The sequence below is a fragment of the Podarcis liolepis genome, assembly GCF_965112155.1.
Source record: "Podarcis liolepis genome assembly, chromosome: 7".
NCBI lineage: Eukaryota > Metazoa > Chordata > Lepidosauria > Squamata > Lacertidae > Podarcis > Podarcis liolepis.
In genome coordinates, this window is record NC_139561.1 from 86256318 (window position 1) to 86276059 (window position 19742).

The window sequence follows — 19742 nt, forward strand, 5'->3', positions numbered from 1 at the left end:
TTGTAACCAGAGGTTCAACTGAATAGAATCTGAATCACATGCACCACAAGGCCTATGCAGCCTCAACTTAAGATGGCTCCCCGGCCTGGCTTTGCACTGCAAAGTTTGCAGAGCACATGTAACAAAATGGCGTCCAGCATTCAAAAACCTTCTCAGCTTGCATTAACTAGCCACATACAAGGCATGCAAGCTCCACCCCCCAGTCGTTCTTAGATTTCTTATTGGGTGAGCAACACAGCCAAGCAACACAGTTGGAGCCTCCCTCCTCCCTGGCCGGCAGGGAGGGAGGGAGAGGAGCTGCTTCCTTTGAAACCCAGGAAATTTAAGGGACATCATCAATAAGGGACAGCAGCGGGACATGGCGCTGGAATAAGGGACTGTCCCTTCAAATAAGGGACGCTTGACAGCTATGGGATCCTGGTCCAACTTCTGCCCCTGCTTCACAGTGGAGTGGAGGAGAGAAGGTATATTTCACACGCAAATTGGGGCGTTTTATTTATTTTATCTGCTTATTTAACTTATATGCAGAATTCATCATGCGAAAGGCTGGGCTGGATGAATCCCAAGCCGGAATTAAGATTGCCGGAAGAAATATCTACAACCTCAGATATGCAGATGACACAACCTTGATGGCAGAAAGTGAGGAGGAATTAAAGAACCTTTTAATGAGGGAGAAAGAGGAGAGCGCAAAATATGGTCTGAAGCTCAACATCAAAAAAACGAAGATCATGGCCACTGGGCCCATCACTTCCTGGCAAATAGAAGGGGAAGAAATGGAGGCAGTGAGAGATTTTACTTTCTTGGGCTCCATGATCACTGCAGATGGTGACAGCAGTCACGAAATTAAAAGACGCCTGCTTCTTGGGAGAAAAGCAATGACAAACCTAGACAGCATCTTAAAAAGCAGAGGAATCACCTTGCCAACAAAGGTCTGTATAGTTCAAGCTATGGTTTTCCCAGTAGTGATGTATGGAATGAGAGCTGGACCATAAAGAAGGCTGATCGCCGAAGAATTGATGCTTTTGAATGATGGTGCTGGAGGAGACTCTTGAGAGTCCCATGGACTGCAGGAAGATCAAACCTATCCATTCTGAAGGAAAGCAGCCCTGAGTGCTCACTGGAAGGACAGATCCTGAAGCTGAGGCTCCAATACTTTGGCCACCTCATGAGAAGAGAAGACTCCCTGGAAAAGACCCTGATGTTGGGAAAGATGGAGGGCACATGGAGAAGGGGATGACAGAGGACGAGATGGTGGGACAGTGTTCTCCAAGCTACCAGCATGAGTTTGACGAAACTGCAGGAGGCAGTGGAAGACAGGAGTGCCTGGCGTGCTCTGGTCCATGGGGTCACGAAGAGTCGGACACGACTAAACAACAATAATTTATTTTATGCGCCTCTTGAAGGGCACCCATTTCCAACAACCCCCATTTCCAATAACCTGCCCTGAGGCGAGGGCGCCCCCTTCTGTGGCGCCCCCTTTGCCCCAGCCCGACACAGGGCCTACCAGGCCTTGCCAAAGCCAGGGGCTCAAGTAACGGCTTGGCGGGGCCTGCCCTACGAAGCGCTGGGCTTCCCTCCTCCCGACAAGTCCCCGGCTTGGCGCGAGCGCCGCGTAGCTCGGTCTCCCCCTGCTGGAGGCAGCCTTGCCCTTCTTGATTCAGGGGACCATTCCGTACTCCCATTAACCGCTCAGGTCGGAGGAACTACAACCCCCGGCATGCAAAGCGAGCGCATAGCCCTGGCGGGGCGGGTTTTAGCCTTCTCGATGTCGTTCCTCCTCCTCCTCCTCCTCCTGCAGCCGTTCTTAAGACTACAACTCCCGACTGCCCGAGGGGGGCCGGGGCGCGCGCCTCACCGGATATCCGGTGGGAAGGGAGGGTCCGGGGAGGGGTGTCGGAGCAGCTGCCCCGAGCTCTGCGTGGAAAGAGGATTTAGGGCAGGGGATCGCCATGGTAAGAATGGGGTGGGGAAGGGCTTGAAATATGGGGCTCAGCCGGAGGGGGAGGGGAGGCAGGGTCAACAATGGGGGCCCCCAAATCCAGGGGTCCAGGGTGTTGGGTGTGGGGAGGGAAAGGGGTTGCTGGTGGGAGAAATAATGATAATTCCAATTATGCCAGTTTTCAGTGTTAGCATTTGCTGCAATGCTTCAAGTCAGCGCTGTTAAATCCCTAACGTGGCCGCATCCTGAAGCCGGCCTTGCTAAGGCCACTGGCATAAAGGGTAAAGGTAAAGGGACCCCTGACCATTAGGTCCAGTCGTGGCCGACTCTGGGGTTGCGGCACTCATCTCGCTTTATTGGCCGAGGGAGCCGGCGCCCAGCTTCTGGCTCATGTGGCCAGCATGACTAAGCCGCTTCTGGCGAACCAGAGCAGCGCACGGAAACGCCATTTACCTTCCCGCCAGAGCGGTACCTATTTATCTACTTGAACTTTGAAGTGCTTTCGAACTGCTAGGTTGGCAGGAGCAGGGACCCAGCAACGGGAGCTCACCCCGTCGCGGGGATTCGAACCACCGACCTGATCGGCAAGTCCTAGGCTCAGTGGTTTAACCCACAGTGCCACCCGCGTCCAGAGCTTTAAATCACCTGGCGTGCCGCGCCAACCTTGCCATAGCTCAGTGGTTAGAGCACCTGCCTTGCAAGCAGAAGGTCGCCGGTTCAATACCAGGTAGGGCTGGGAGAGGCTCCTTGCCTGAAATCCCAGAGGACTACTGCCAGGCCATTACAGGTAGGTAGCCGTGTTGGTCTGCCGTAGTCGAAACAAAATAATAATAAAAAAATCCTTCCAGTAGCAAAATCCTTCCAGTAGCAGACCTTCCTTAGAGACCAACTAAGTTTGTTATTGGTATGAGCTTTTGGGTGCATGCGCACTTCTTCAGATGCACACGAAAGCTCATACAGTGGTGCCCCGCAAGACGAATGCCTCGCAAGACGGAAAACTCGCTAGACGAAAGCGTTTTCCGTTTTGGAGGTGCTTCGCAAAACGAATCTCCTATGGGCTTGCTTCGCAAGACAGAAATGTCTTGCGAGTTCCTGCGGGGTTTTTTCCTTCCCCCCCTTTTTCTAAGCCGCTAAGCCGCTTATCAGCTGATCCGATAAGCCACTAAAAGCCGCTAAAAGCCGCTAATAGCGCTAATCCGTCAATGGGCTTGCTTTGCAAGACGAAAAAACCGCTAGACGAAGAGAATCACAGAACGGATTCTTTTCGTCTTGCGAGGCACCACTGTACCAATAACAAACTTAGTTGGTCTCTAAGGTGCTACTGGAAGGGTTTTTATTTTTATTTTGCCAGGCCGTTGTCCTCGTCGTTGGATTGCAACTCCCATCATCCACTGATAGGGTGCCATGGTTAGGGAAGATGGGAGTTGTAGTCCAACAGCATCTGGGGACCAAAGGTGGAGCAAAGGCTGGAGTGGGCAGTACATGAGCAAGACAGCGCACAGGTTCTTCTGACTTGGTATAAGGCAGCTTTCTATGATCTTTTGCCCAAAGTGTGCAAGGGGTATGTGGGTTGGGGAGAGAGAGTATTTGTGGAGGAGAAGCCTTTGAATGGTTGCTAGTCATAAGGGCTATGCGCTGCCTTCACTGTCAGAAGCAAGGATTTGGTGGGATAACAGTAAAGCTTTAAGTAGGCTTTCCCTGCGCTTGATCCAGGCATTTATAAAATATTAACTGTACATCTCTGGCTTTATCGTTCTGTATCATTTATATTGTTTTCATTGTTTCTAGAACATGTGCTTTACTTTTGCCTTGGGGGCTGCAAAGCAGTTTATAAATTTGCAAAATAAATAACAATCAACCGGAATCCTCCTCTTGATGCGCAACTTGGAGAGCGTGCATGGACTTAGTGGGATTTTCTGTTGGGAGGAAGGATGTGCAAGTACTGCCCATAGTTGGAAAGTACAGTGGTGCCTCGCAAGACGAAAAGAATCCGTTCTGTGATTTTCTTCGTCTAGCGGTTTTTTCGTCTTGCGAAGCAAGCCCATTGAAGGATTAGCGCTATTAGCGGCTTTTAGCGGCTTATCTGCTGATCGGATCAGCTGATAAGCGGCTTAGAAAAAGGGGGGGGGAGGAAAAAAAACCAGCAGGAACTCGCAAGACATTGTCGTCTTGCGAAGCAAGCCCATAGGAAATTCGTTTTGCGAAGCACCTCCAAAACGGAAAACTCTTTCGTCTAGCGAGTTTAACATCTTGCGAGGCATTCGTCTTGCGGGGCACCACTGTAGCTAGAAGATGCCTACAGGAGATGGTGGTAGTGCCCCATTTGACTGGCACATGCTGAGGAGGTTGTTGTTGTTGTTCAGGGCAGAGAGCAGTCCATGCTCATGGAAGTTGCATCTTTTCTCCTTCCTATTCCCTTTTCCCCTGATCACCAAGTGCTCTCTAGGAAACCCAGCAAGTGGAATTATCCAGAAGTGCCAATATTTCCACTGCAACATATTATGGTTTGTAATCCAGTGACTTGAGTGTGGTGCATGGGTTGGCAAACTAAGGCCCAGGGGCCAGATCCGGCCCAATCGCCTTCTCAATCTGGCCGGGAATCAGCGTGTTTTTACATGAGTAGAATGTGTCCTTTTATTTAAAATGCATCTCTGGGTTATTTGTGGGGCCTGCCTGGTGTTTTTACATGAGTAGAAGGATGTTTACCTTCCCGCCACAGCAGTACCTATTTATCTACTTGTACTGGTGTGCTTTTGAACTGCTAGGTTGGCAGAAGCTGGGACAGATCAACAGGAGCTCACTCCGTCGCAGGGATTCAAACCAGGCTGACCCCTGGTGTAGTGCATTGCAGACACAGTGGGTTCAGTATTATGGTGTGCCTTTAATAGAATCATAGAGTTTTAGAGTTGGAGGGGTCCAACCCTCTGCATTTTGAGGAACCTCAACTAAAGCATCCATGGCAGATGGCCATGCTTTAAAACCTCCCTGCTTTAAAACCTCCCTGAAAGGAGACTTCACAGTCTCCAGAGCGAGTCTGTTCTTTTGTGGTTGGTCGATCACATAAATCAAGGAATCATAGTTGTAAGAGGATTAAACTGTTCTACATTTGCCTATGAATAAGATGATATTTCTGCAGGCAAAAATATACTTGTTTTATCTTGGCGAAAACCATTTTAGAAAAGGCATTCTGTTATTTTGCTTCCCACCTGCACTTAAAATAAAAACAAACCTTTTAGAAAAAGTAAGTTGTGCTGCCTGATACAAGCCATCCAAACCTTTTGATTTGTGAAAAGAGTGGTTGTGATTTATTAACTAAATATTGCAAACACACAGCGATTCTTGAGTTCATTAGAGTTTGTTACAACTTGTGTTCACATAAAGAGTTCCTTGTCAAGTTATTCGAGCTGGATATTGTGAAAATCCTTTTTGGAAGTGGTCCACTTCATTAGAGTGGGGAGGGGACTGGCCTCTTTCTGTGGCTTGGCTTGCTTGCTTGAGTTACCTGGAATCTTTACATTTCTTAATAGCTTGTGGTGTAGCTTCAAAGTAGATTTCTTTTTGGTTTCTTGATACTAGAATAACATGCAAATCATAGCCTGCTTTTTTCTGGTTCAGATCTTGAATATCACTCATAAATATGTGCATTAAGATCTGATTTTATAATTTATTTATTTTTTAAAAAGCCTATGCTCGGGCCTGAACACAGTATTCTTTGCAAGCATCTGTCCTTGAGAATTCTGGGGAGAGATAACATGTTCATATGCTTGCGGATCTGTGGCATTTCCTCTCTAGTCAATTCTTGCGGGAGGAGAAATTCTAAAGGGAAGGATCTGTCTGTTAGTTGTGCAACTCTCATTTCCCTTGTGGCTTTTCCGTGGAAACGTGTATCCGCTACACAAGCTCGTTGGATAACAAGGGGCACTATCTGTTAATTTGGGTGTCTGCATTTTATTTTTTTTTAATGCAAAGAAACGCAAGCAGCCAAGCAGAGTCTTTTCCATGGGTGTTTCTGCTTACAGAATAATCGCTGACGTCTGCATATCGAAGGAGCGGAAGCTTCAATTCAGGCATGGTGTTTCACAGTGCAAGGGGATGTTACAGCCAGGACGCGGGTGGCACTGTGATCTAAACCACTGAGCCTCTTGGACTTGCCAGTCAGAAGGTCAGAGGTTCGAATCCCTGCGACGGAGTGAGCTCCTGTTGCTCTGTCCCAGCTTCTGCCAACCTAGCAGTTCGAAAGCACACCAGTACAAGTAGATAAGTAGGTACTGCTGCGGCGGGAACATTAACTGCATCTCCGTGCGCTCTGGTTTCCATCACGGTGTTCCTTTGCGCCAGAAGCGGTTTAGTCCTGCTGGCTACATGACCCGGAAAGCTGTCTGCGGACAAATGCCAGCTCCCTCATCCTGAATGTGAGATGAGCACCGCAATCCCATAGTCACCTTTGACTGGACTTAACCATCCAGGGGTCCTATACCTTTTAAGGTAAAGGGACCCCTGACCATTAGGTACAGTCGTGACCGACTCTGGGGTTGCGGCGCTCATCTCGCTTTACTGGCCGAGGGAGCCGGCGTACAGCTTCTGGGTCATGTGGCCAGCGTGACTAAGCCGCTTCTGGTGAACCAGAGCAGTGCACGGAAACGCCATTTGCCTTCCTGCTGGACCAGTACCTATTTATCTACTTGCACTTTGACATGCTTTCGAACTGCTAGGTTGGCAGGAGCAGGGACTGAGCAACGGGAGCTCATCCCATGGCGGGGATTCGAACCGCCGACCTTCCGATTGGCTAGTCCTAGGCTCTGTGGTTTAACCCACAGCGCCACCCGCGTCCCTCCCAGCGCCTTGATGGACCACATTGGCCCCTGGTGGAGATCGCAGGATGCCACATGGTGTCAGAAGTGACCCATGCTGTGGGAGACAGAAGCTCAGGAGAGTGTGACCCATGCGTGCCTGCACTTTGGGCTGGAGCACAAAGATTCTTGTAGCGCCAGACTTGCAGTGCCCTGTGTTTCCCTGTAGCTTGCTCATTCCCTGAAAGCTTTTATGCCCAGGCAGTATCCTTTGGGAGGTGACAGGGCTCTGTATATCCTGTAGGCTGCATTAGGACAGCGCTGTCATACTTTGGACCAGATCTCTCGGGAGGTGTGCCACCGCTGTCGTGCCGCCTCTGTGATGAGGAAAGTGGATGGTGTGGGTCAGGGGTCAGCAGCCTTTTTCAGCCGTGGGCCGGTCCACCGTCCCTCCGACCATGTGGGGGGCCGGACTATATTTTGAAAAATAATAATGAAGGAATTCTCATGCCCCACAAATAACCCAGAGATGCATTTTAAATAAAAAGACACATTCTACTCTTGTAAAAACACGCTGATTCCCGGACCGTCTGCGGGCCGGATTGAGAAGGCAGTTGGCCCAGATCCGGTCCCCGGGCCTTAGTTTGCCTACCCATGTGCAAGAGCCTGTTTGAACCGGGAAGGGCGGGGTATACATAAAATAAAATAATAATAATAATAATAATAATAATAATAATAATAATAATAATAATAATAATTGTTGTTATTATTATTACCACCATGCATTCCAGCGGGTCTACTCTGAGTAGAACTTGCACTGGCTACAAACCACAGCCTTATTGGGCTTCTTTAGATGTAGGAATCACTTCTGCAGGGGTCAGCAAACTTTCCCAGCAGGGGACCACTCCACTGTCCCTCAGACCTTGTGGGGGGCCAGACTATATTTTGGGGGGGGGGGGAATGAATGAATTCCCAAGCCCCAGGTTGCCTACTCCTGGCGTGGATGCTTGTTCAGCCTCTTTTTATTTTTATTTTTTTGAAAAAGCAACATCATGCGATGCTGGAACAGATAGCCAGCCATCCCTTGTTTGTCTTTGCTGATTCTGCTGGGCTGGCTTTCTCGATACAGGGTGGGTCCCTTTCCTATCTCCTGAGCACACTAGGCATGAAGAGGCATAGAATCATAGAGTTGGAAGAGACTACAAGGGCCATCGAGTCCAACCCCCTGCCAAGCAGGAAACACCATCAGAGCACTCCTGACATATGGTTGTCAAGCCTCTGCTTAAAGACCTCCAAAGGAGGAGACTCCACCACACTCCTTGGCAGCAAATTCCACTGTCAAACAGCTCTTACTGTCAGGAAGTTCTTCCTAATGTTTAGGTGGAATCTCCTTTCTTGTAGTTTGGATCCATTGCTCCGTGTCCGCTTCTCTGGAGCAGCAGAAAACAACCTTTCTCCCTCCTCTATGTGACATCCTTTTATATATTTGAACATGGCTATCATATCACCCCTTAACCTCCTCTTCTCCAGGCTAAACATGCCCAGAATGCATGGATGGAGGCTGACCAGAAATAGCTGCTCTGTTCTTTAGGGACACCCTCAAGCACAATCCATGCACAACACAGCGAAAGGAAGTCGGGGGAGGAAAGCGGAAGGAAGCAGCTGGGAGATCTGGCAAGAGAGGCAGGAACCAGTGGCGTAGCGTGGGAGGTGCAGGGGGGGGGCATAGAATCATAGAGTTGGAAGGGACCACAAGGGCCATCGAGTCCAACCCCCTGCCAAGCAGGAAACAGGGCGCAACATCTGGGGGGGGCGCTCACACTCGCAGCTCTCTGCCCCTACCTGGCTCACTCAGTCTCTCTCACTGCAGTGCTGGCTGTGCGAATCCGAGCCGAGCCGCTGGGTCGCCGCCCACTGTGGAGGGCGGGGTGCCAGGTGTGCGCTGCGGTTAGGGGGTGCCAGGTGTGAGGTTAGGGGGCGCAAATTACTTGCCTTGCCCCGGGTGCTGACAACCCACGCTACGCCACTGTTCTGGTCAGGAGAGCCTTCAACAGTCCAGTTTCCCTCTCACCAGCCTTAGCCAAAATGTGAGGGGTGTTGTAGTGCGTCCAAAGGGCACCAGGTTGGCAAAGGCTGAGTTTCAGCATCAAACCGCCCCCATGTTGGGAGGAAGACTCGGAACCCCTGTGAATGTTTGCATTTTACAAAAAGTTAAAATCTGCATGGCTGTGTGATTGTTATCCCTTAGACTGGCCCTCAGGCTAATTTGGAAAATGGGTGATCTCAGGTGTGGTCTCTGATTTGCATCTTTGCAAGCCTCCGAGTAATAGGACAACACAATGTCCCCCCCCAAAAGGAAGGGGATCATTCAATGGGAATGTGAAGGCGTTTCGGAGGCCTAATCCGGTTGGTTTAATCCGGCCCCCTGTGTCAGTTTATTTCTTGGGGGGGGAAATCCTAAAAAAACTTTGATAACTTCAATCCTAAAAAAAAGGTCAAAAACCTTGGTTGGCCCTTTGGCCTACCCTCACGGCCCTTCATTTCATCAAATCTGGCCCTCTTTGAAAAAAGCTTGGACACCACTGCTGTACAGGCTTGCTTGGGCATAAAGCCTGCGGAGCTTAAAGTGAGCGTTAAACTATAAGCTGTAATTCTTGGGAGGCTCTGTAATAGAATCGTAGAGTTGGAAGAGACCACAAGGGCCATCGAGTCCAACCCCCTGCCAAGCAGGAAACACCATCAGAGCACTCCTGACATATGGTTGTCAAGCCTCTGCTTAAAGACCTCCAAAGGAGGAGACTCCACCACACTCCTTGGCAGCAAATTCCACTGTCGAACAGCTCTTACTGTCAGGAAGTTCTTCCTAATGTTTAGGTGGAATCTTCTTTCTTGTAGTTTGGATCCATTGCTCCGTGTCCGCTTCTCTGGAGCAGCAGAAAACAACCTTTCTCCCTCCTCTATGTGACATCCTTTTATATATTTGAACATGGCTATCATATCACCCCTTAACCTCCGCTTCTCCAGGCTAAACATGCTCAGCTCCCTTAGCCGTTCCTCATAAGGCATCGTTTCCAGGTCTTTGACCATTTTCCCACATTGTGGGAAATGAATAACAACTGTCCCAAGGCATCCCATGCCTTGAGGAGGAGGCCTGTTGCTTCTTTGTGTGAGTGCCTGCTCTGTCCTTGCTCCTTTCCACTCAGCCTTTGGGGGGGGTGAAGCCACAATGTGTGTGTCCATTAGTTACGCTTGGCCCAGCCATTCACACGGTGCAGAGGCTTGTTCCCAAGGTAGGCAGGCCTTTATCTCTGAGTGAGCGGCAGCTCTTGGCTTATGTCCAGTGTTAGAAACTCAGATAAATAAGCTAATTGCCAAATGGCACCTTAAAGCTAGGTTACGGTTGCTGCGAAATGTCTCGGCGCCTTTCTTTGGCAATGTAATTTTTGTGTTGTTGTTCCTCATTTCATTTCTATACCGCTTTATATTTTAAAGAAAAAAACCTCAAAGCGGTTTGCAACACATTAAAAGAATAAAACAAATTCAAGCTTCCAGGAAAATATTTCAGAGCCTTCTCTAAGTGATATTTTGCTTTCCCCATATTTCTTTACTTATTTAATTTATATAGCTGCCCCATAGCAGAAGTACTCTAGGAAGACAGTCTGGTGCAGTGGTTAGAATGTCAGAGTAGGGCCTGAGAGATCGGAGATTATTTGCCAGCCTGGAATTCAGAGATCTCCACATGGTCGCGATTGAACCTGTGCCAGTTGCAAAACGCACCTGGCGCCTGGGGAATTTCGAACATTGCTTGTGTCCTGATAAGAACGGATACTCCGACAGTGACCATAGGCAATTCTCTACCCCTGCACACTTTACAAACAAATACCCAAGAGCAAAGGTTATTCTAAGCTGTAATTTGTTTTTTAATAAGCATGTCCTGGGTATCAGTAGTCTGAAGGTAAACGTAAAGGGACCCCTGACCATTAGGTCCAGTCGTGGCCGACTCTGGGGTTGCGGCACTCATCTCTCTTTATTGGCCAAGGGAGCCGGCATACAGCTTCCTGGTCATCTGGCGAACCAGAGCAGCACACAGAAACACTGTTTACCTTCCGGCTGGAGTGGTACCTATTTATCTACTTGCACTTTGACGTGCTTTCAAACTGCTAGGTTGGCAGGAGCAGGGACCGAGCAACGGGAGCTCACCCCATCGCAGGGATTCAAACCACTGACCTTCTGATCGGCAAGCCCTAGGCTCTGTGGTTTAACCCACAGCGCCACCCGCGTCCCAGTAGTCTGGAGAGTGCTTATTAAATCCCAGGTATCTTTGACGCTGCTTTCTTCCCCCTTCTACAGATTCGCTTTATTCTGATCCAGAACCGTGCTGGCAAAACGCGTCTGGCCAAGTGGTACATGCAGTTTGACGATGACGAGAAGCAGAAGCTCATTGAGGAGGTTCATGCTGTTGTGACTGTGCGGGATGCAAAGCACACCAACTTTGTCGAGGTAATGCTTCTGTTTGCTTGCAGCTTTCCTTTGCGTAGGAAGCTGTCGTGCTTTTGCCTTCCGCAGGCCGAACTGGCTTCGGCGGAGGGGATTGAAGGGCAGAGAGTCTCTTAGGACCTTTAGCTGTAACATGGCTTGGGTTACCCGCCATCCTTTGCTGTGTGAGCACCCTCTTGCCTGATCTCTGTGTTCCTGAGTACAGTCATACCTCATGTTACATTTGCTCCAGGTTGCGCGTTTTCAGGTTGCATCCCGCGGCGACCCGGAAGTAATGGAACGGGTTCCTTCTGGGTTTTGCCACTCGCGCGTGCACAGACACACAAAATGACGTCATGCGCAGAAGCGGCGAATTGCGACCTGTGCGTGCGCAGATGCGGGTTGCGTTCTTTTCAGGCTGCAAACAGGGCTCCGGAACGGATCCCGTTCGCAACCAGAGGTACCACTCTACCATGTGTTTTGCCAGGTGTCACAAAGTCCTGGAGGCAGCTTCCACTACAGCATAAAACACCAGCAAAAGCCTCTACAGTGGTACCTTGGGTTACATACGCTTCAGGTTACAGACGCTTCAGGTTACATACTCTGCTAACCCAGAAATATTAAAAATAAAAAAATTCCTTCCAGTAGCACCTTAAAGACCAACTAAGTTAGTTCTTGGTATGAGCTTTCGTGTGCATGCACACTTCTTCAGATACCTGAAGAAGTATCTGAAGAAGTGTGCATGCACACGAAAGCTCATACCAAGAACTAACTTAGTTGGTCTTTAAGGTGCTACTGGAAGGAATTTTTTTATTTTGACTATGGCAGACCAACACGGCTACCTATCTGTAACCAGAAATATTACCTCGGGTTAAGAACTTTGCTTCAGGATGAGAACAGAAAATCGTGCTCTGGCGGCACGGCGGCAGCAGGAGGCCCCATTAGCTAAAGTGGTGCTTCAGGTTAAGAACAGTTTCAGGTTAAGAACGGACCTCTAGAACAAATTAAGTTCTTAACCAGAGGTACCACTGTATCTATCTGTATTTATGCCAGTTAGGAATTTGAAGGACAAGGGGAAGAACACACTGCTATTTACTTATTGGAAGTATTTTTTATCCTGCTCTTTGGCTAAAAAGGCTCTCGGAGCAGTTAAAAAACCACCAGGATTACAATCTAAAGTAATCTTAGAAGTGCATATTCTCTGAATGCCAAACTCTGTTACAATGGAACCTCGGTTTCTGAACGTAATCCATTCCGGAAAACCGTTTGACTTCCGAAACGTTCGAAAACCCGAGGATCAATGGGCGGTTGGCAAAATCCATTGGAAAAAAATTGAGAGACACGCCTCGGAAGCCGTTTGACTTCCGAGGCACGTTCGAAAACGGAAGCAATTACTTCTGGGCTTTTGGTGTTCGGGTTCTGAATTGTTCAGCTTCCAAGATGCTCGAAACCAAGGTTCTACTGTACTTGTATTGGCACCTGCAGTTGCACAGCAAGCGAGAATAAAGACCTTTTTAATGGGTCATAGAACCATAGAATCATAGAACTGTAGAGTTGAAAGGAAGCCCAAAGGCTCTGGTCCGGCCCTCTGCAATGCGGGAATCCCAGCTAAAGGTTAGAACCTCTGCATATTGAGGTCATTTTTGTATAGTCCTTCAATTATAGGTGGATAGCAATAGGAGCCTTTCCCCTTTCCAGCCTCCACAGTCCTACCCTAACCTGCAGTAGACACCATCTTGTGCTTCTATCCAGTGATCGCTATTTTCACCACCTTTTCTCTCTCTCCCCCTGCCCCCCCCCCAGTTCCGCAACTTCAAAATTATCTACAGGCGCTACGCAGGGCTTTATTTCTGCATTTGTGTGGATGTGAACGACAACAACCTCGCCTACCTAGAAGCCATTCACAACTTTGTGGAGGTGAGTAGTGCCTGCAGGGTTAAGTTTGTGCCCTAAGAATGCCCACGCATGTGTGCTTTCACACCCAGGCATGTGTATGAATATGTACAGTATGCATTTGATAAGTGGCGCCCCTGTGCAGATGAGGTGGTAAATTATTTCTGAACGGTACCACTTTAGACCCCGGGTGGAGGATTGTGTGATCAAGTGCTCCTATGCCTTTTCCTCCATACCTTCTTGAGTAAGAAACTTTTTTATTTTACTTTTTAAACCCCACACAATTAGGAATACGGAAACAGATTACAGTCATACCACATGTTACGTTTGCTTCATGTTACGTTTTTTCAGGTTGCGTCCCGCAGCGACCCAGAAGTACCAGAAAGGGTTACTTCCAGGTTTCGCTGCTCGTGCATGCACAGACGTGCAAAATGACATCACATGCATGCGCAGACGCACAAAATGACATCACACGCATGCACAGAAGCGGTGAATCGCAACCCGCATGTGCGCAGACGCGCCGCTGCGGGTTGTGTTCCTTTCATGTTGCGAACAGGCCTCTGGAATGGATCCCGTTCGCAACCAGAGGTACCACTATACCTTGGTTCTCAAACTTTTTTGATTCTGTGCAGGAGACACCCATTCTGTACTCTGATCGGAGACGGGAATTTATGCTTTCATCAGGGGCCACATTCCCTTGGGTGTCATCTGTCAGGGGCTCTGCTCAGGACAGTCTCTCTGGCTACGTTTGCACCACAAATATTAAAGCACTATGATTCCACTCTAAACAGCCACAGCTTCCCCCCCCAAAGAATTATGGGACCTGTACAGCGGAACCTTGGTTCTCAAACGTAATCGTTCCAGAAGTCCGTTCCAAAACCAAAGCGTTCCAAAACCAAGGTGTGTTTTCCCATAGAAAGTAATGCAAAATGGTTGAAATAACTCTAACAGCGGGAAAGGCCTATGTGAAAGAGTTAAAAAGTACGCGACTATATAATTTATTCGATACTTACCAAAGGAGTGGAGGGAAGTCCAAGGCTCAGTTGAGACTAACTCAGTTATATATTTTATTTATGATTTGTGAAGTGGATATAATTTGTATAAGGTATGTGGTGGATTTTTTGTTTATGTTTTTCCTGTATATATGTGCAAATATGAATAAAAATTTATGGGGGGAAAAAAGAAAGTAATGCAAAATGGATTAATCTGTTCCAGACTTTTAAAAACAACCCCTAAAACAGCAATTTAACATGGATTTTACTATCTAATGAGACCATTGATCCATAAAATGAAAGCAATAATCAATGTGCTGCAGTCACACAATCAATCAGTAGCTGAACTTGGTTCCACACAGTCACAAAAACGAAAAGAAGAGCCACAAAAACGCAAAATAAATAGCTAAAACAGACAGACATCAGCGTAACACTCACTCAAAGCGGAAGTGTGGCACTCAAATCGGAAGCGTAACACTCAAAATGGAGCACGTTTGGCTTCCGAAAAATGTTTGCGAACCGGAACACTTACTTCCAGGTTTGCAGTGTTTGGGTTCCAAGTTCTTTGAGTACCAAGGCGTTTGAGAACCAAGGGAACCACTGTCGTTGAAAATACAAGAGCTACCTTAAATTTTAAAAGAGAAACATGAAACAATAAAGGGAGGGATCCAGTTACAATCATGGAAGATTTGATTGAGACAGAACTGAAGAGACATAATCCTTTGTTTATATAAAACAATCAGATCAATATACCCAAAATTCTGCTATTGTGATAGCATCACCATGTGTGAAACTGGGCCCTTTACTGCCGCTGGTTTATACTTACTTAAACTCAACCTTTGATGGGTTTGTTTCTCCATATAAAACATGTCAGAAACTTTAGTTGTTTGCTTCCTTACATTAAAATAAAAAATAAAAAATTGCCCCAATCTCCCTGCGCAGTGTGAGGCCAGGAACTCTTCTCCTAGACAGGCTATCTCCTTAATATATTACTGTTATGGATACATATATTCCCCCGCAACCCCACCACGGGGAGATCTCCTGCAATGCCATTTCCCCAGGACATGCGCGTACCTGCAGTCTGAGGGAACGGAGCCAAGGGGCAGTTTAAGGAGTTCCTCCATCGTCTTTTGGGGAAGCAGGCCTTAGCTTAGCCAACACCTCCCAAAGCATCCCATTTTCTGGGTACCACGGAGGGCCCCTGTGTCTCCCCATTGCACTCTTTTAAGATGAGTTGAGAAGACCCTCTCAAGACAACTGCATCTGTTTGCTAGATGGTGACAGGAAGTTGCCCCACCCCTAGCTGCCTCCTTCATCCTGAGATGATAAGGGCAGTTCCCTTCCTGCCTGCCCCCTTGGAAAGCACATGCAGCTGAAGGAGAAAGTTGGAATAGTGACATCATCATCATCATCATTAATACACTGCCCACCTGGCTGGGTTTCCCCAGCTACTCTGGGTGGCTTCCAACCAAATACAGTGGTACCTTGGGTTACAGACGCTTAAGGTTACAGACTCCTCTAACACAGAAATAGTACCTCGGGTTAAGAACTTTGCTTCAGGATGAGAACAGAAATCGTGCTCCGGCAGCGCGGCGGTAGCAGGAGGCCCCATTAGCTAAAGTGGTGCTTCAGGTTAAGAACAGTTTCAGGTTAAGAACGAACCTACAGAACGAATTAAGTACTTAACCCGAGGTACCACTGTATTGTCTATTCAAAGTGGCAGAGATAAGGGTCTTTTCCTGATCCTTTTCACTGGACATGCCGGAACTGTGCAAAATTAGCACTCCACCCCTGAGCTACGACTGGCCTTGCAAATATTAGGCACCTTCCTTGCGCATGGCTGTGGCCCCCCAGAATCATGACTACCTTCCTCCTCTTCTCTTCCCAGGTGCTGAATGAATATTTCCACAACGTCTGTGAGCTCGACCTCGTCTTCAACTTCTACAAGGTGGGTTTTTGTTCCCTGACCCTTTTCCAATAAGGCAGAACGAGGAAGGAAAACAAACCACGCTTGTGGATAAAAAAAACCTTGGGGCTCTCGTTTATTTTATTTAGCCTGACAATCCATATGCCGCATGATTACAGGCACTGCACAGTGAGCTTAAGAGGTTTTTTTCGCCCCATAAGGCGCACCGGCCCATAGGGGGCACCTAGTTTTTTTGGGGGGGAATAAAGGGGGGAATTATTTCCCCCCCAGAACAGGCTGCTCTCCGCAAGCCGTGGGAGCCCTTCCACGGCTTGCGCAGGGCTACCCGAAGCCTGGGCATGACTGCTCAGCGCGCCCCAGGCTTCGGGATGCAGGCAGCTCTCCGCAAGCCGTGGGAGCCCGGCTGGAACTCCCGCGGGCTCCCAAGGCTTGCGGATAGCTTCCTAAAGCCTGGAGAGCGAGAGGGGTCGGTGGGCACCGACCCCTCTCGCTCTCCAGGCTTCAGTGAAAGCCTGCATTTGCCCCATAGGACACACACACATTTCCCCTTCATTCTTGGAGGGGAAAAAGTGTGTCCTATAGGGCGAAAAATACAGTAAATTCAATGAAAAACTAACCATAAGATTGGAATTGACTGAAAAGGGCCACTGAAATAAAAAGGGAAGACTGCCGGTTTGGTACACACTCTTGCCATCCTTAAAGAAAAGGGGTGTTGTGCTTGGTTAAGTCTGTGCACCTACATGGGTCATGTGTTCATAGTCTTTTTAATTAAATTAAATTAAATTAAAGCTGCTATACCAGCTGCACTGGCTCCCGGTGGAGTACAGGATCAGGTTCAAAGTACTGGTTTTAACCTTTAAAGCCCTCTACAGCCTAGGACCCTCATACCTACGGGACCGCCTCTCCTGGTATGTCCCACGGAGGACCTTACAGTCTTCAAACAAAAATATCTTGGAGGTCCCGGGCCACAGGGAGGTTAGGCTGGCCTCAACCAGAGCCAGGGCTTTTTCGGCCGTGGCCCCGATCTGGTGGAACGCTCTGCCACAAGAGACTAGGGCCCTGTGGGACTTGACATCTTTCTGCAGGGCCTGCAAGACAGAGCTGTTCCACCAGGCCTTTGGCCAAGGCACAGTCTGACTCCCTCCTTTGGTAATCCTCATAGCACTCTAGCCCAATGGTTGCCATTAATTTGATTCTGAATTGATTTTAGAATGTTGTGTTACTTTGATTGTTGTTAGCTGCTCTGAGCCCGGCTTTGGCTGGGGAGGGCAGGATATAAATAACATTTTATTATTATTATAAAAGTAAAATAAATAATTGAGGGAAATGCTGTTTCTGAGACAGTCAGGGCACAGCGCCAGCAAAGAACGGGGCAGGGTGACCTGCTGGTGCCAGCCCTGCCCACAAGGTGGTGTTAGACAGCTGCCTAAGGCTGCACTTTGTGAAGTTGCATCTGATTCAGCGGCCGCTGAAAGAAGCTTCTGTGTTCCTGGCCTCGCTTCTGGCACCTTGAGAGGAGGAGCAGAGAAGGGGTCAAGGAAGGGTGAGGCCTAGGAGTGAGACATCCAACAGTGGTGGGAATTGAGACGTACCCAGCGTGCAAAAGGCCAAATTTCCCTGCCAGATGGAGGTCCAGAATTCATGCACCACAAGGAGTGTGGAGCAAGGAAGAGCTTCCAAGGGGAGGAAAGGCCTTGCTGTGGAGCAGGAGGCATGAAGAGGGGCCCAGTCCGGACGTTTAGGAAGCTACAACCAGCTGGGCAAAACCTGGACCTTGCTGGTACCTCCCCGGTGGGTGGGGTCGGAGCAGTGTTGAGTCCTTCACTTGGGCCATCTGCTACCAGAGGGTGGCTGTGCCTTGTACCCCTTAATAATAATATTGTTCTTGTTTATACCCCGCACATCTGGCTAGGTTTCCCCAGCCACCCTGGGCAGCTTACAACATACAGTGCTACCTTGGTTCTCAAATTTAATCCGTTCCGGGAGTCTGTTCGACTCCCGAAAGGGTTTGAAAACCCAGGTGTGGCTTCCGATTGGCGGCAGGAACTTCCTGCACTCTATTGGAAGCTGCACCGGACATTCGGCTCCTGAAAAACGTTCGCAAACCAGGACACTCACTTCCGGGTTTATGGTGTTCGGGAAACGATTTGTTCGAGAGCAAAGCAGTTTCACTACCAAGGTACCACTGTATATAAAAAAGAGAAGAATACAGTGGTACCTCGGGTTACAGACCCTTCAGGTTACAGACTCCGCTAACCCAGAAATAGTACCTTGGGTTACCAGAAGTAGTACTACCAGAAGTAGTACCTTGGGCTAAGAACTTTGCTTCAGGATGAGAACAGAAATTGTGCTTTGGCGGTGCAGCAGCAGCAGGAGGCCCCATTAGCTTAAGTGGTACCTCAGGTTAAGAACAGTTTCAGGTTAAGAATGGACCTCCGGAACGAATCAAGTTCTTAACCCGAGGTGCCACTGTATCAAACATTAAAAACTTCCTTTGCTCCCTTTTGGAAAGGTGGCCCAGAAGTCCAGACACACACTGCTTTGGATTCTTTCTAGTGGATTCCCCCACAGCGCCCCCTTTCTTAGAGGAGGAACGCATTTATTTTCTCTGCAGGTTTACACTGTGGTAGACGAGATGTTCCTAGCCGGCGAGATCCGAGAGACCAGCCAGACGAAGGTCCTGAAGCAGCTCCTCATGTTGCAATCCTTGGAATGAGGAGCAGTGAAGTAGATCGCCTCGGATCTCCCCCTGGCAAGATCCTGCCGCTAACCCCCCCCCCTCCAGGGCTCATCTCTCTTCACCCCCGTCCCCTGAATCAGTGACTTGCCCGGAGCAAATTTTTGCCACTTAACCTGTAGCTGGAGGTTTGCGGGAAGCGAGGGGGACATCTTGAATGGGCATTCCTAGTTCGGATTCCTAGCCGCGCTTCCTCCTGCATGGGCCGAACGTGCGAAGGGGGCGGAGAGGCCGCGGGTTGGGGCTGGGTTGCTTTTCTGGAAAAGGGTGGGAGTGGGGAAGTGGAGATAGCTGCCGTCACCCCACCCTCCCTGTGCTACCATCCCAACACAACCTTCTGTCTCTGCCCTCCGTGTCACCAGCCTGCTGCCCACCCCTCCCCGTCCATTCACATAAGAAAAAAACGTGTTGTGCCGCGTCTGCCGTAGAAGAGGGACCATAAGTGTGTGTGAGCGTGCGTGATGAGTGTTTGTAATGCCAGTAAAGTGATGTACCGATTAAATAAAGCATCTATGGGACACTTAAACCCCCACCAAGAGAGTCTCGTGTATGTTTGATAGGAATCATAGAATCATAGAGTTGGAAGAGACCACAAGGGCCATCGAGTCCAACCCCCTGCCAAGCAGGAAACACCATCAGAGCACTCCTGACATATGGTTGTCAAGCCTCTGCTTAAAGACCTCCAAAGTAGGAGACTCCACCACACTCCTTGGCTGCAAATTCCACTGTCGAACAGCTCTTACTGTCAGGAAGTTCTTCCTAAAGTTTAGGTGGAATCTTCTTTCTTGTAGTTTGGATCCATTGCTCCGTGTCCGCTTCTCTGGAGCAGCAGAAAACAACCTTTCTCCCTCCTCTATGTGACATCCTTTTATATATTTGAACATGGCTATCATATCACCCCTTAACCTCCTCTTCTCCAGGCTAAACATGCCCAGCTCCCTTAGCCGTTCCTCATAAGGCATCATTTCCAAGCCTTTGACCATTTTGG

General features: G+C 48.7%; 2 protein-coding genes across 3 annotated transcripts in view; one reads left to right on the forward strand and one right to left on the reverse strand.

Annotated features, from left to right (window-relative positions):
- FKRP (fukutin related protein) overlaps positions 1-19742 on the reverse strand; it is a 215480-nt gene that overhangs the window by 107570 nt on the left and 88168 nt on the right. The window lies entirely within an intron of this gene.
- Positions 1804-19286, forward strand: AP2S1 (adaptor related protein complex 2 subunit sigma 1). Its single transcript, XM_083516063.1, has 5 exons — positions 1804-1952; positions 11080-11229; positions 13009-13122; positions 15979-16038; positions 18632-19286. Exons 1-5 carry the CDS (start codon positions 1950-1952, stop codon positions 18731-18733), a joined length of 429 nt encoding a protein of 142 aa, XP_083372189.1. The 5' UTR covers positions 1804-1949; the 3' UTR covers positions 18734-19286.

Excerpts from the sequence above, each read along its gene's own strand:
- AP2S1 (XM_083516063.1), top strand. Across the intron at positions 13,123-15,978 it reads CCATTCACAACTTTGTGGAG|GTGCTGAATGAATATTTCCA; the intron begins GTGAGTAGTGCC and ends TTCTCTTCCCAG. Across the intron at positions 16,039-18,631 it reads TCGTCTTCAACTTCTACAAG|GTTTACACTGTGGTAGACGA; the intron begins GTGGGTTTTTGT and ends TTTTCTCTGCAG.